Source organism: Balaenoptera ricei, chromosome 15 (assembly GCF_028023285.1).
Source record: "Balaenoptera ricei isolate mBalRic1 chromosome 15, mBalRic1.hap2, whole genome shotgun sequence".
Classification (NCBI taxonomy): domain Eukaryota; kingdom Metazoa; phylum Chordata; class Mammalia; order Artiodactyla; family Balaenopteridae; genus Balaenoptera; species Balaenoptera ricei.
This window is the reverse complement of record NC_082653.1, coordinates 24,090,616-24,103,321: the sequence shown is the minus strand read 5'-3', so window position 1 is coordinate 24,103,321 and position 12,706 is coordinate 24,090,616. Positions and strand designations below refer to the sequence as shown.

The window sequence follows — 12,706 nt, the reverse complement described above, 5'->3', positions numbered from 1 at the left end:
AGCCTGTGCTCTGCAACAAGAGAGGCCGCGATAGTGAGAGGCCCGCGCACCACGATGAAGAGTGGCCCCTGCTTGCCTTGACTGGAGAAAGCCCTCGCACAGAAACGAAGACCCAACACACAGCCAATAAACAAACAAATAAACAAACAAACAAATAAATAAATAAACTTGAGCACATGGATTCAAGAAACCACTTAAGAAAAATCCAGCTTCTAATATTAATAGTCTCTTGATCAGGTAGAGAAAGAATATTTTCTCCTTTCAGACTAATTTTTCCTAAAGTAAGAAATTGTTAGAGATTAAAAAAGGAGGAAAGTTTTCTTTCCTTACTATGAGTAAATAAGAAATGGAAGGTGTATACTAAATTAGGATTACAACTCAGCACAGTATTTTAAGTTTCCAATGAAATATTGTCTCAATCTGCTGAAATAGTAAAATCGACAAAACTTGCATTTAATTTTAAAAAAACAAAATAGTTATTAAATAATCAAAACTTCATCTCTTTCTTCATTGTTGTTAACATAATTATATATAATTATTGGCTGTCCATGAAAAATATCAAGTATATTTAGTTAAGTGTTTGTTGCTTTGAGGATAATGACTATTACCACAGATGTGCACAGAACACATTTCCTTCCAAAATCTGTGGAACTGGAAACAGCTTAAACTTTCCCAATGACTTTATAAGTATCTGCTTTAAATGACTTGTTTATAACTACAACAGTTTATATTAACAAAATGAATACTGTATTGATATAATCAACTGCTAGTGATGATGATCTAAACCAGTAAAACACTTTTGGAAAGCAATTTATCAATGGGATAAAAATAATAAAATTATATGTGCCTTTTGACTCAACAGTCCTTCTACAGAAAGAAGAAAAATCATGAGGCATATTCCAGGGTTAACTAAACAATTATAAACTAGAAATAAACGAGAAATGATTGGCCAGAAGTTCATGTCAAAAATACTGAGTAAAACATCCAGAACGTAAAACAGGATGTGTTTACTCTGAGTACTCTTATGTAAAAAGATGCATGTGTGGACAAGGGGGAATGATGATGTCAAAGTACTGGACAGATTTTTAGGTTTTTTTTTCAAACTTGTTAAAATGTCTTATTTATAGGGTTTTTTTTGGCCTTTGTTTATTCTATTAAAAGAGAAAAATAAGCAGCTTTTATTATACATTTTGTTCAGGAAAAACTGTTTTACTAGTAACTTAAAAAAAAACCGATCCTACCAAGACACAATCATAAAAATGAAAAGTAGATTCATTTTCCTTTTCACAACTATCAAAAATAGTAACTTACTTAGAAAGAATTCCTCGAAGTCAGTTTTCTCCACACAGCTAGTATACATGCGCAGGGCCGCAATCTTAATCTTCTAGACAAAGAAAATAAAACCAAACTCAAGACATGACCAAGTGAATGTTCTAGTGCCATTAGATGTAGGTCACAGAATCTTATTTTTTTTTCAACTAGAAGGATGGGTCCAAACCTGTCTCTAGCCATTCACAGACTTCACACAATTTTACGATTTTGGCATCAAAATGTCAAAAAGGTTTTTCCAATATTTAGACGAACTCTCTCCTTTAATTCAAACCCATTTCACCACGTTTCAGCCTCTAAACCACCATTCAGAACCATCCACATTAATTCTTTATAATCTGAAACCCTTTATATTAAAAAAATTACCCATTCTCCTGACCAAAATCAAACAAAGCCCTCAATCCTTTGATCTTTCCTCAGAAGCTCTATTAACTATTCTTTTTTTTTTTTTAAGAAAGAAATGGAAAATTTTATTTGAGCCAATTTAAGGATTATAACTGGAGAAGAGTATCTCAGAAAGTTCTGAGAACTGTTCTACTCATTAGGAATCAAGACACAATTATATAAGTTTTTTGAGCAGTAGGGCTGTACATCAAATGACTTACTATTGACAGTTTATATAATCTAGACCTTCATCGTGGTGGGTCATATGACCCCTTATAAGATCAAGAGGAATGTTATCTTTTAAGGAGTTGTCTTGCTGATGCTAGGAGAATGTTGTTGTTTACGGTTGAGCAGGTATTCCTGCCATTGGGGGAGGTTTGGTGATGCATAATGCACATACACAATCCACAATGAGGGGGGAGAGGGTGCCAAAGGGCAGAGAAGATTTTTTGCTTAAATTTTTCTTGCCTTGCCATAAAATGTGAATTTTATTCCACACCCCTGTGGTTGAATGTAGGACTGCTGCTTTCCATTTGACCCCTTCTGGTCCTATTAACTATTCTGTAAGTCTTTTTTTTCCCTGAAGGGAGGGGCTCATTGTTTTTTATGTTTTCCCTAGTTTTATAGTTCGCTGATTAACAGAATACAATGTTTATAAATAAGAGTTTCTAATGAATGTAAAATATAGTAAAAGGATCAACCTTTTACTATTCCCCAAAGCACTAAGAATTCTCTTAGAATCTTGATCTGGGTGGTGGTTTTAATTTATTCCCTGAGCTGTATACTTAAGATTTGTATATTTTACTGTATGTACATTATGCCTTCACAAAAACCTAAAAATGAAAAATAAATTCTTGTAAGGGTTGAACTGTAGGTCTGAAGACAAACTCAGTGCTAAAAGAAGAAGAATTTCTAAGGGCTTTCAAAATATTTCCTTAAGGATACAATTAAATTAGCCCATCAACAAAAGGCTCATAGAAGCTTATTTTTCCTTAAAATGACAGAGAAAATTACTCAAATATACAAAGACTAAAAAATACATATATGCAAAGAGAATGGCATAGCAACTGAAGAAAAACCAATCTAGAATTTTAGCAGAGCTGTTTTGTTATTAAGGTTCAAAGTCACCAAGGATATACTATATCCAATACTATATAATATTCATATTTCAATTTCTGATGGGCAGAAATACCTATAATAAATTAAAATATTATGTCTTTGATTGCAATTAAGATTTTTTCATTTGCTAATGTTAAGTTTTCAATGATTTTAGTCTAAAGTTCATATGGGGGAAAACAGAACAGAACATATAACAAATGGAAATCAGATATACTTATATGGGCAGTAAATCAGCATTGGAAGTCCACATTTAAACAAATGGTGAGACACTAAAGAAAAAAAAGAGCAAATTAAACCAAAAAGCAAGCAGAAAGAATGATATATAAAGATAAGAGCAGAAATCAATGAAATTGAAGACAGAAAAATAACACAGAAAATCAAAAGAGGCCAAAGCTGGTTCTCTGAAAATATCAATAAAATTGACAAAAATTTAGTAGAACTGATATAGAGAGGAAAAGAAGGAAAAACAGAGAAGATAAAAATTACCAACATCAGGAATCAGAGAGGAGAGGAACATCACTATATATCCTAAAGATATTAATAGGATAATAAGGGAATATTTTGAGCAACTTTAGGCCAATAAATGTGATTACTTAGATGAAATGGACAAATTCATTGAAAGATACAAACTACCAAAGCTCACTAGAATAAATAAATAACATAAATAGTCTTATCTCTATTTTAAAAATTGGATTTGTGGCTAAAAACCTTTCCCCAAAGAAAACTCCAGGCTTGATGGCATCACTAGAGAATTCTATCGAATATCTAAAGAAATGATACCAAATCTACACAAACTCTTCCAGAAAAAAAAAGGAAAGAACACTTCCCAACTCATTCTATAAGCCAACATTACCCTGGTGTCAAAACCAAAGTCATCAGAAGAAAACAAAACTACAAAACCATAGCCTTCATAAGCATAGATCCAAAACTCCTTAACAAAATACTAACATCAATATTTTAAAAGGAGATCATATCATGATCAACTGGGATTTATCCCAGGAATGCCAAGTTGATTCAACATTCACAAATCAATAAGTGTAATTCACCATATTAGCAGTCTAAAAAAGAAGCATGTTTAACTTTTTAACACCTGAGGTTCTGGGAACTATTTGACATAGAACACATTTTGGGAAGCACTGGTTTGTACCATCACCAAACTAATGATATCCTAATGATATCGTTATCCTAATGCTTTGGGCTTGACAGGCCTATTCCTATCCTTGAAACAGAGAGTTTAGGACATGTATAAGCTTTTATTTCAGTCAACAAATAATTTATTGAGCACCTAACTCAGTGCCTAAAACTGATTTGGACACTAGGAATACAGCAGTAAACAAAGCAGTTAAAAACTCTTTTCATGGAACTTAAGGCCTAGTTCAACTATCAATACATTTATAATTTTAAGTAAAATTCCTAATGGCCTATGTCTTGATTTTTTTTTTTAACTCGGCAGTTTCCTTCTGATTCTCATATATAGTCTTCTGGTTCATAATCACTCACTCTGCCTAAGGAAAGGAACACTTGCCTCCAAGGCCCAAATCGTTCCATGAGAAAGAGGTTTTTCCCCACAACATGTTCATGAAGCAAGCATTCATTACAAAATAATGAAGACCTCACCAGATTGGCCAGTGTATTTATACAGTGCTCATACTGCAGCAATCAGGAGCATTTTATAGTTCCTCACTTTTCCTGCAGCGAGGCCAAACCTTTATACCTGGGTGAGCCATTTTCCTGGACAAATCACTAAAGCAAGTCCCTTAAGACCATCACACAGGGACTGGAAATAACAACTCGGGGAAAGAACCTCTTCAAGATTCATGCATTAATATAAGTTAAAGAAGTAGGTGGACTAAATTTCCATCCAGTCAATACAAATTGTTCTGGTCCTCAGATGACTTCATTCTAACTTTGGAAGACTTCATCAGTCTACTTGACTAAAACACAAGCACCTAAGACAGGTTTAGGAAATGAAAATCAGCTCTCCCACTAACTGATGCATTTTGTACCATCCTACAAGATAAAAAACAAATCTAGTAAAAGGCTTACACTAAAACAGCTGTGTGAGAGTTGGAAGGGGCTTTGAAGTCATTTGAACTTTCTATTCTGTACTGGAATTCCTTCTACAGCATTCTTGATTCATGGTCAACTATCTGGGCCCCTGTTCAAACAAGTCCAATGACCTTGTGAGGCTACCTATCCCACTGGAGGACAATTCTTGATAAAGTTTTGTTATATTGAACATAAATCTGCTTCATGTAACATTCATTAAACATTATCTGCACACTGGAATACCTCAGATTAAGTCTCCATTTTTTTTACATTTGCCCCTCAAGCACCTGAGAAGAACAATTATGTCTTCTCTTTTCCAGGCAAAGTATCCCTATTTCCTTCAACCACTCTGCATTCAACAGTTTCTGAAGCCTTCACAAGGCTCACTGCCCACTTCTGAATGCATTCCAGTTTGTCAGTGTCCTTCAGAACAGGAATAACTTTTTGGCTTAATGCTAATCTGAAAAGTGCTTATTCAATGACATGTGGCTCAATCTGTTAAATGTTACCCTTATCTGATATTGCTCCATAAAGATAATGAAAAAGAAGGGTTATTTCAGGATAATCAAATAGGTAAGGGAAAGCCACATTTAAATTCCTAAATATGGATCTAGAAGAAAAATGGAACTACACATGAAAACATTACATAAAAAGATGGAGGAAAGCTGGCTGATACTGCTGAGGCAGCGAGACAAGCAGACATTTTACTCCCTAATGAAAGACATGAGAAAACACAAAATTCAAAGATTCTTGCCAGTGCAACCCAATACACGTGTCTGCCATAGATTTCTGAGTCAATATTTGCTGAAAAGGGCTCTCAATCTTTCAATATGGAAAATTATACCTATATCTTCCCACCCAAAATATACTAGAATGTCATACTTTGATGTTTTGATATTACAAATTTAAAAAATGAAGGTTACAGGAAGTAGACACTGCCACATCACAAAAGAGTTTTTAAATGCAAATATTAGGGACTTAGTTGAGGTCACAAGGGAACCAAGAAAAATCAGAGACTAACTTAAACTAAAACAGTGAAGAAATTTTCCTGATGATTTAGTAATCCTCCAAATGGTAGCCAACTTTCCCTCTGGAATCATAAAAATACGGACAAGACAAAAGCATATGGAAGCAACCAAGTGGAACTCAACCATCAAGAAATGAATAAAACAGTAAATGTTTTCTCTTTTCTTTCTTTCTTTCTGCTCTCATTTCCCTTTTCTTTTAATTTCTTACTTTCAAACAAAACACACATTTTAAGTTTTTAAATCCAAATGTATTATCGCAAATATTTTTTTTAATAAAGGAAAAGATCCTGGTTAATAATATTACCAAATATACCAGTGATTATCATTTGTCAAAGAATTATGATGTAAAAAAAGATAACTTTAATGAGCATAACTAATATTTCATTAATGATTAAGAAGACACTTCATAAACTTAGGGTCTCAAGGACATCATTATAACCTAGTAATGTGTGTGCTATCTTCTATACTTTTCAAAGCCCCTTACAAACAAAATGCTTGTGGAATCACCGTTCAATTTATGTAAAACGGAGATTATAGAGAGAAGCCTATATTTGCTACAGTGAGAATTGTTAGGAAGAGAGCCAGATATTATAAGAAGAAACTAAAAGTAAAGTCCACAATAAAATTGAAATTCTAATTTTACTCCAACTTGTTAAAATGGTGTAACTGGAATAATTTAGTCATTTTGGGCAAAGTTATGATGTTTTCTAGAAAAGTCTTCCCTACTGATTTGTGTTGGTTTGCTTTAATATATAACTTATGACTGATTAGGCTTATCCAACATTCTAGCAACCTTGAAAAGTATTAAAAGGTACTTTTGCCATAACTGTAGAGAGAAACAGTAGTACTAGGAGATAACTGGGCTGAGAAAAACCCAAATACGTGTGTTTTATTATTTTAATTGGTTAGAGGCATTGCTATAAAAGTCCAGGGGCAGTAGCACCTGATGTAGAGAGGACATTCATTCATTTATAGCAAGTACCATAAAACAGATAACATGCTAGGCCAAGACTAGGAATGATTAGGAATGACACAGTTAGCAAACAGCCCTCATAATATGAATTACAATAAATCATAGAATTGATTAATTTTAAAAATGCTTATTAGTAAAATTTTAAAGAAAGTTACTACAATGATTTAGGGAAAATCACTTATGAATCACAGAGAGTGTTTCCTTAAGAGCAGTGCCCATCAGAACATTTGGCCCATCTAACTTCTTAGAACTCATCTATATGGCATATCATGTAGCAAAGACCTGGAAAGACCAGTGTTATTGGATTGCCTGCTACTGAGATACTTCTAAGGAATCAGGTTAAGGGAGTAGAGGGAGTATTTCAGCCCCACATGCTGTATAGACCTGACTTGGAATGGGGGGCAAGGGGACAACAACATATTTTGAAGCTCTCAAAATACTATAAGCATTTCACAAAAAGCAAAGCAGAAGCTTTAAAAAAATCTTCTGTGAAGAGCAGAAAGCACAAAGCTCAAGAAGAAAAATGAAAAAAACTTAAAAGACTTTACCCATTTACTGTATTTCAAAGGTCCTGTGAATCCCATGGCTTCTATTATCTTTGTGAAGGCACCAACCTTCTCCTCAACAGGCTGTGGGGAATCCTTGGTAGAAGAAAGCTACTCAAAAGGAAGGAAACCAAAATTAGTTGCAAAAAAGTTTTTTTAAAAGAATGCTTTTATTTCTCACTAGTGTCTAAGGGCATTTTTTATTGCTTAGATTTTTTTTTTTTACCTAGAATTTTTAATTCTCATTTTTCTGGGTACCTTATCACTCAATACAAACACATCTGGAACCCTAATAGGTGTCCTCTAAATTTCAGAGCAGACATACCCACCTCACTGACCATATGTCTATGAACCCCTGTCTAGGAAATGATAGATTTGGGGTATCAGAATAAAAGTTCTATGGAAAAGAGTACTTTAAAAAAGAAATCTTGACCCCCACCTCCCAAAGAACAATTCTGAGAAACATGTTCTATGTTTATTGACATTATGGGAAAAGGAAAGAAAAATACTATCTGAAAGCAGTCAGAAGTCATTCAAAGTCATAATCAATCAAAGCATGCACTGAATAAATGTTTTTAAACTCTTGTATTTTTTATTAATGACTATAGGAGATATAAGTTTTGTAGTTTACAAATAAATTCAAAGGAAAACCTACGCTAATGCTAAGCCTCTCTAGATGAAGGCAGGCTATATATCCAATAAGAAATTCTCTGTAAGTTAAATATTACTTTATTTTTAACATATAAAAAAATCTACGACACTTTTTCTCTAAAGTGTTTTCCAAGCAAGAGAGTACAATGGAAGAAATATAGGACATGGGATCAGACACCTTAGGTTCCAATATTCAGTTGGTCTGTCTCTTCCCATCCTTGTGACCTTGGGCAAGTCACTTTACTTCCCTGAGCCTCACCTTCTGCATTTGATAAAATTTCTTGCCTCATCCAGCTAACAATTTTGCTGAATTTCAAGTAAGAACACTTGTGTGAAAGCACGCTATAGACACAGAAAGAACTTGTAAGTCTCACCTTATTTGTGGTATGATACTTCCTACTTAGCTGAATGTCTACTACTGATCCACCACATGATAGGGCCTGGCTCATCTGGGGCCACTGGGAGATTTAAAAAAAAAAAAAAAAACAGAGGTAAGCAACACTGAGCATTCACTTAGAGAGTTAATGTGATCAGAGTTGCTTCAAAGTAAAAAATACAGAATCTTTCTAGCCTTGCTTAACTCAATTCCTAATGTTGTCTACTACATGCTCAATAAACATCTGTTAAATATCTGAATAAGTAAAAGAACGTAAAGTACCTTTCACAAAATAGGTACTCAATAAACAGTAGAAGCTTTCATCATCACCATCATTATCAACATCATTGTTGTTCAGATCAGAACTGTTTTCCTCCAATGCTCACACTGCATTTGAAAGCACTTTGGCAATATAATAGCCATTAGTTAAAATTACATGCCAGGCACTATGTATTTGCCTTACATATATTACCTTATGTAATCCTCACCACAATCCTACCAGGTTGGTATTATTATAATCAAGACGAGTAAACATAGTTTTGAAAGTAAATTCCTAAGGAAAAAAACAATATGCAGGAGATCCTCATTGTAGCATTGTTCACAAGAGTGAAAACTGGGGAATAAGCCCAATAAGAAAGGAGGTGGTTAATTAAATTAGGGTACAGTCACTCAATGGGAAATCAGATAATCCGATTTTTAATAGGCTTTATTTTTAAAAGCAGTTTCAGGTTCACACCAAAAATGAGCAGAAAGTACAGACTGCTCCCATATACCCTCTCCCACACATCCACAACATCCTCCACTATCAACATCCCCCAACAGAGTGGTACATTTGTTACAATGGATGAACCTACACTGACACATTATCACCTAAAGTCCACAGTTTACATTAGAGATTATTATTTTTAGCAACATGAAAACACACTTATAATATGTACAAAATTATAGGTAAACACATGAATGCATAAGGGCAAGTCTAAAAAGGAACACACAGAAATGAAAGAGTTATTTTGCTATGCTGGTAGAATTATGGAAGAGTTTAAGAATCTAGTTTCCAAACTCTCAGTAATGTTATACTTCCTTTACAATATAAAGGGGTGGGGAAGGAGCAGCAGGAGGGTTCAATTCTGGCTTATTCCAAGAGATGGGACACATGAAATGAAAATGATTTTTTCTTTAATCCTAATGAAGGAAAAAAATAGAATTTCTAAATGTGGAGAGTTACTATTTACTTTTCTTTCCAAACAAGGATATTAAAAGATTAGTCAGGATTCTTCTGGTCAGTCCCAAGAACACTTATGCTTTAATTCACAGGTATCAAGCAGGCTTTGTAACACAGAGACTAAACACAGAACACCTCCCATTACATCACATGTATCAGTGTAATGGTCCACTAGAACATGAAGCACTTAAACAGGCTGAAAGAACACAACTAACAGTAGTTTCAACAAGCTGTGCTTTGGGGCGAGGTGTATGTCATGATCTTTTTCTTCCCCTATAGCTCCAGGAGTAACCAATGGATTCCTTCTGTGACTGTCTCACCAACTGCTGTCCTATCATTATTTATGGGTAACATTGAACACAATATTGAACTACCAAAGTACCTAGGTATCTAGCACCAAGGACAACATCTAGTTTCCCCATACCTAAACATATCTATAAATACACACATTTACTTTTTTGTATTACCCATTCTTGCCCTTGCGCCCCCAAAAGATTCCCTTGACCTTTAAAAACATTAATTTTTCCTCTGTTTAAACCAAAAAGATATCAAGTAACTTTCTGTAAAAGAGAAAAAATACCCCCAAATACTCAAACGTTACTTTTTCAAAGAGGCCTTTTCTGACCACTTTATCTAAAATAGTTTCTTATCATCCCATTATTCTCTATCATAGCAGTACCCTGTTCACTTTACTCATAGTACTCATTACAATGTACAATTATATATTTATTACACACACTTATTTTCTATCACCACCACCAAAAATATCCATGAGGGTAGGAACTAGGTGTAGTACCAGAATCAAGTACAGTGTATTATACACAGGAAACCCTCAAACATTTGTTGAATGAACAAACCCAACCACCTGTATGGTTCTTTCTTTTTTTTTTTTTTTTTTTTTTTTAAGGGAGGGGTCAAGACCAGTTACTCTTCTTTTTATTTATTTATTTATTTATTTATGGCTGTGTTGGGTCTTCGTTTCTGTGCAAGGGCTTTCTCTAGTTGCAGCAAGTGGGGGCCACTCTTCATCGCGGTGCACGGGCCTCTCACTGTTGCGGCCTCTCTTGTTGCGGAGCACAGGCTCCAGACGCGCAGGCTCAGCAATTGTGGCTCACGGGCCCAGTTGCTCCGCGGCATGTGGGATCTTCCCAGACCAGGGCTCGAACCCGTGTCCCCTGCATTGGCAGGCAGATTCTCAACCACTGCGCCACCAGGGAAGCCCGGTTATTTCTTATTATATCCTTCTTGTTCTTATCCACACACATGCCATGCATACATGTTTCATTTATCAAACCTTTATTAAATACCCACAATATGCCAGCCCTTGTGCCAGTTTTTACTATCCTACGGAGCTCATAATGTTGTGGAGAAGAGAAAGAAAACTCACTACACAAGAAAGAGAACTGAATATCACATTTAAAAATGTTTAAAGACCACCCACCAAACACACACACACACACACACACAAAGCGCTAGAAAGGATACAGAGCAACTAGAACTCTCATACTCTGCTGATGGGAGTGTAAAATGGTACAATCACTTTGGAAAATTATTTGGCTGTACCTATGAAGCTGAATGTATACACATTCTGTAAGATTCAACAATTTCATTCCTAAGTATATATCTCAACAGAAATGTGTACATATGTTCACAAAAAACATGTACAAGAATGTTCATAAAAGCACTATCAATAAAAGCCCAACTGGAAGCAATCTAAATATCCATCAATAAATAAATGTCATATAGAGTGAAGTAGGTCATAAAGAGAAAAACAAATATCATATATTAACATATATATGTGGAATCTAGAAAAATGGTATAGATGATCTTATTTGCAAAACAGAAATAGAGACAGACGTAGAGAACAAACGTATGGACACCAAGGGGTGGGGGATGAATTGGGAGATTGAGATTGATATATATACACTACTGATACGATGTATAAAATAGATAACTAATGAGAACCTACTGTATAGCCAGGGAACTCTACTCAGTGCTCTGTGGTGACCTAAATAGGAAGGAAGTCCAAAAAAGAGGGGATATATGTATATGTATAGCTGATTCACTTTGCCATACAGGAGAAACTAATACAACATTGTAAAGCAACTATACTCCAATAAAAGTTAAATAACTTTTATTAAAATAAATTTAAATAAATAAATGGATGAATGAATTGTGGTATAGTCATATAATAAAATACTATACAACAATGAGAATGAATAAACTATTACTACAAAGAGTAACACGTGAATTTCTAAAACAAAGTTGAATGAAAGCAGACAAACACAAGAGAATACATGCTGTATGTTTAAAAGGCAAAACTACTCTCTGATGTTCGAAGTGAAGACTGTGGTTTTAACCTTGGTTAGGGATAGTGACTAAAAGGGGATCAAGGAGCTTCTGGGGTTCTATTTCTTGTTCTGGGTGCTGGTTATGTTCACTTTGGGATAATTCATTGAGCTGTACACTTAACGACTTATATCTTTTTTATATTTTTATTATACTTCAATAAACAACAGAAATTTAGTGAGAAAAGATCTGGAGTCATCAGAAGAAAGATCACGGATAAGTCTTAAGAAGTGGGCAGGAGGGGGGAGGAATAGATTGAGAGGTTGGGATTGACATATACACGCTGCTGTATTTAAAACAGATAACCAACAAGGACCTACTGTATAGCACAGGGTACTCTGCTTAATATTCTGTAATAACCTGAATGGGAAAAGAACTTGAAAAAGAACAGATACATGTATATGTATAACTGAATCACTTTGCTATATACCTGAAACTAACATAACATTGTTAACCAACTATACTCCAATAAAATTTTTTTTTTAATTTTAAATTCATATATCCATTAACCCAGCAACCGTACTCACTCCTAGATACTCAGTCTTACACGTATAATCATACATATGTGAAAAGTGCATTTGTTTACAACAGCAAATTATTAGAAACCACTTAAATGTTCATTTATTGAGAACTGTTTCAATATGCATGATGTGTCCATGCAATGGAATATGATGTAGCATT

The 12,706-nt window shown here is 34.5% G+C and overlaps 1 protein-coding gene across 1 annotated transcript in view; it reads right to left on the bottom strand.

Moving 5' to 3' along the window:
• LOC132348993 (ubiquinol-cytochrome-c reductase complex assembly factor 1) overlaps positions 1-12,706 on the bottom strand; it is a 92,271-nt gene that overhangs the window by 60,968 nt on the left and 18,597 nt on the right. The window contains exons 3-5 of the mRNA XM_059897057.1: positions 8,453-8,536; positions 7,431-7,538; positions 1,312-1,384 (exon numbers count right to left, since the gene is read on the bottom strand). Coding sequence (XP_059753040.1) covers positions 1,312-1,384; positions 7,431-7,538; positions 8,453-8,536 — 265 coding nt within the window. The remainder of the gene's footprint in view (positions 1-1,311; positions 1,385-7,430; positions 7,539-8,452; positions 8,537-12,706) is intronic.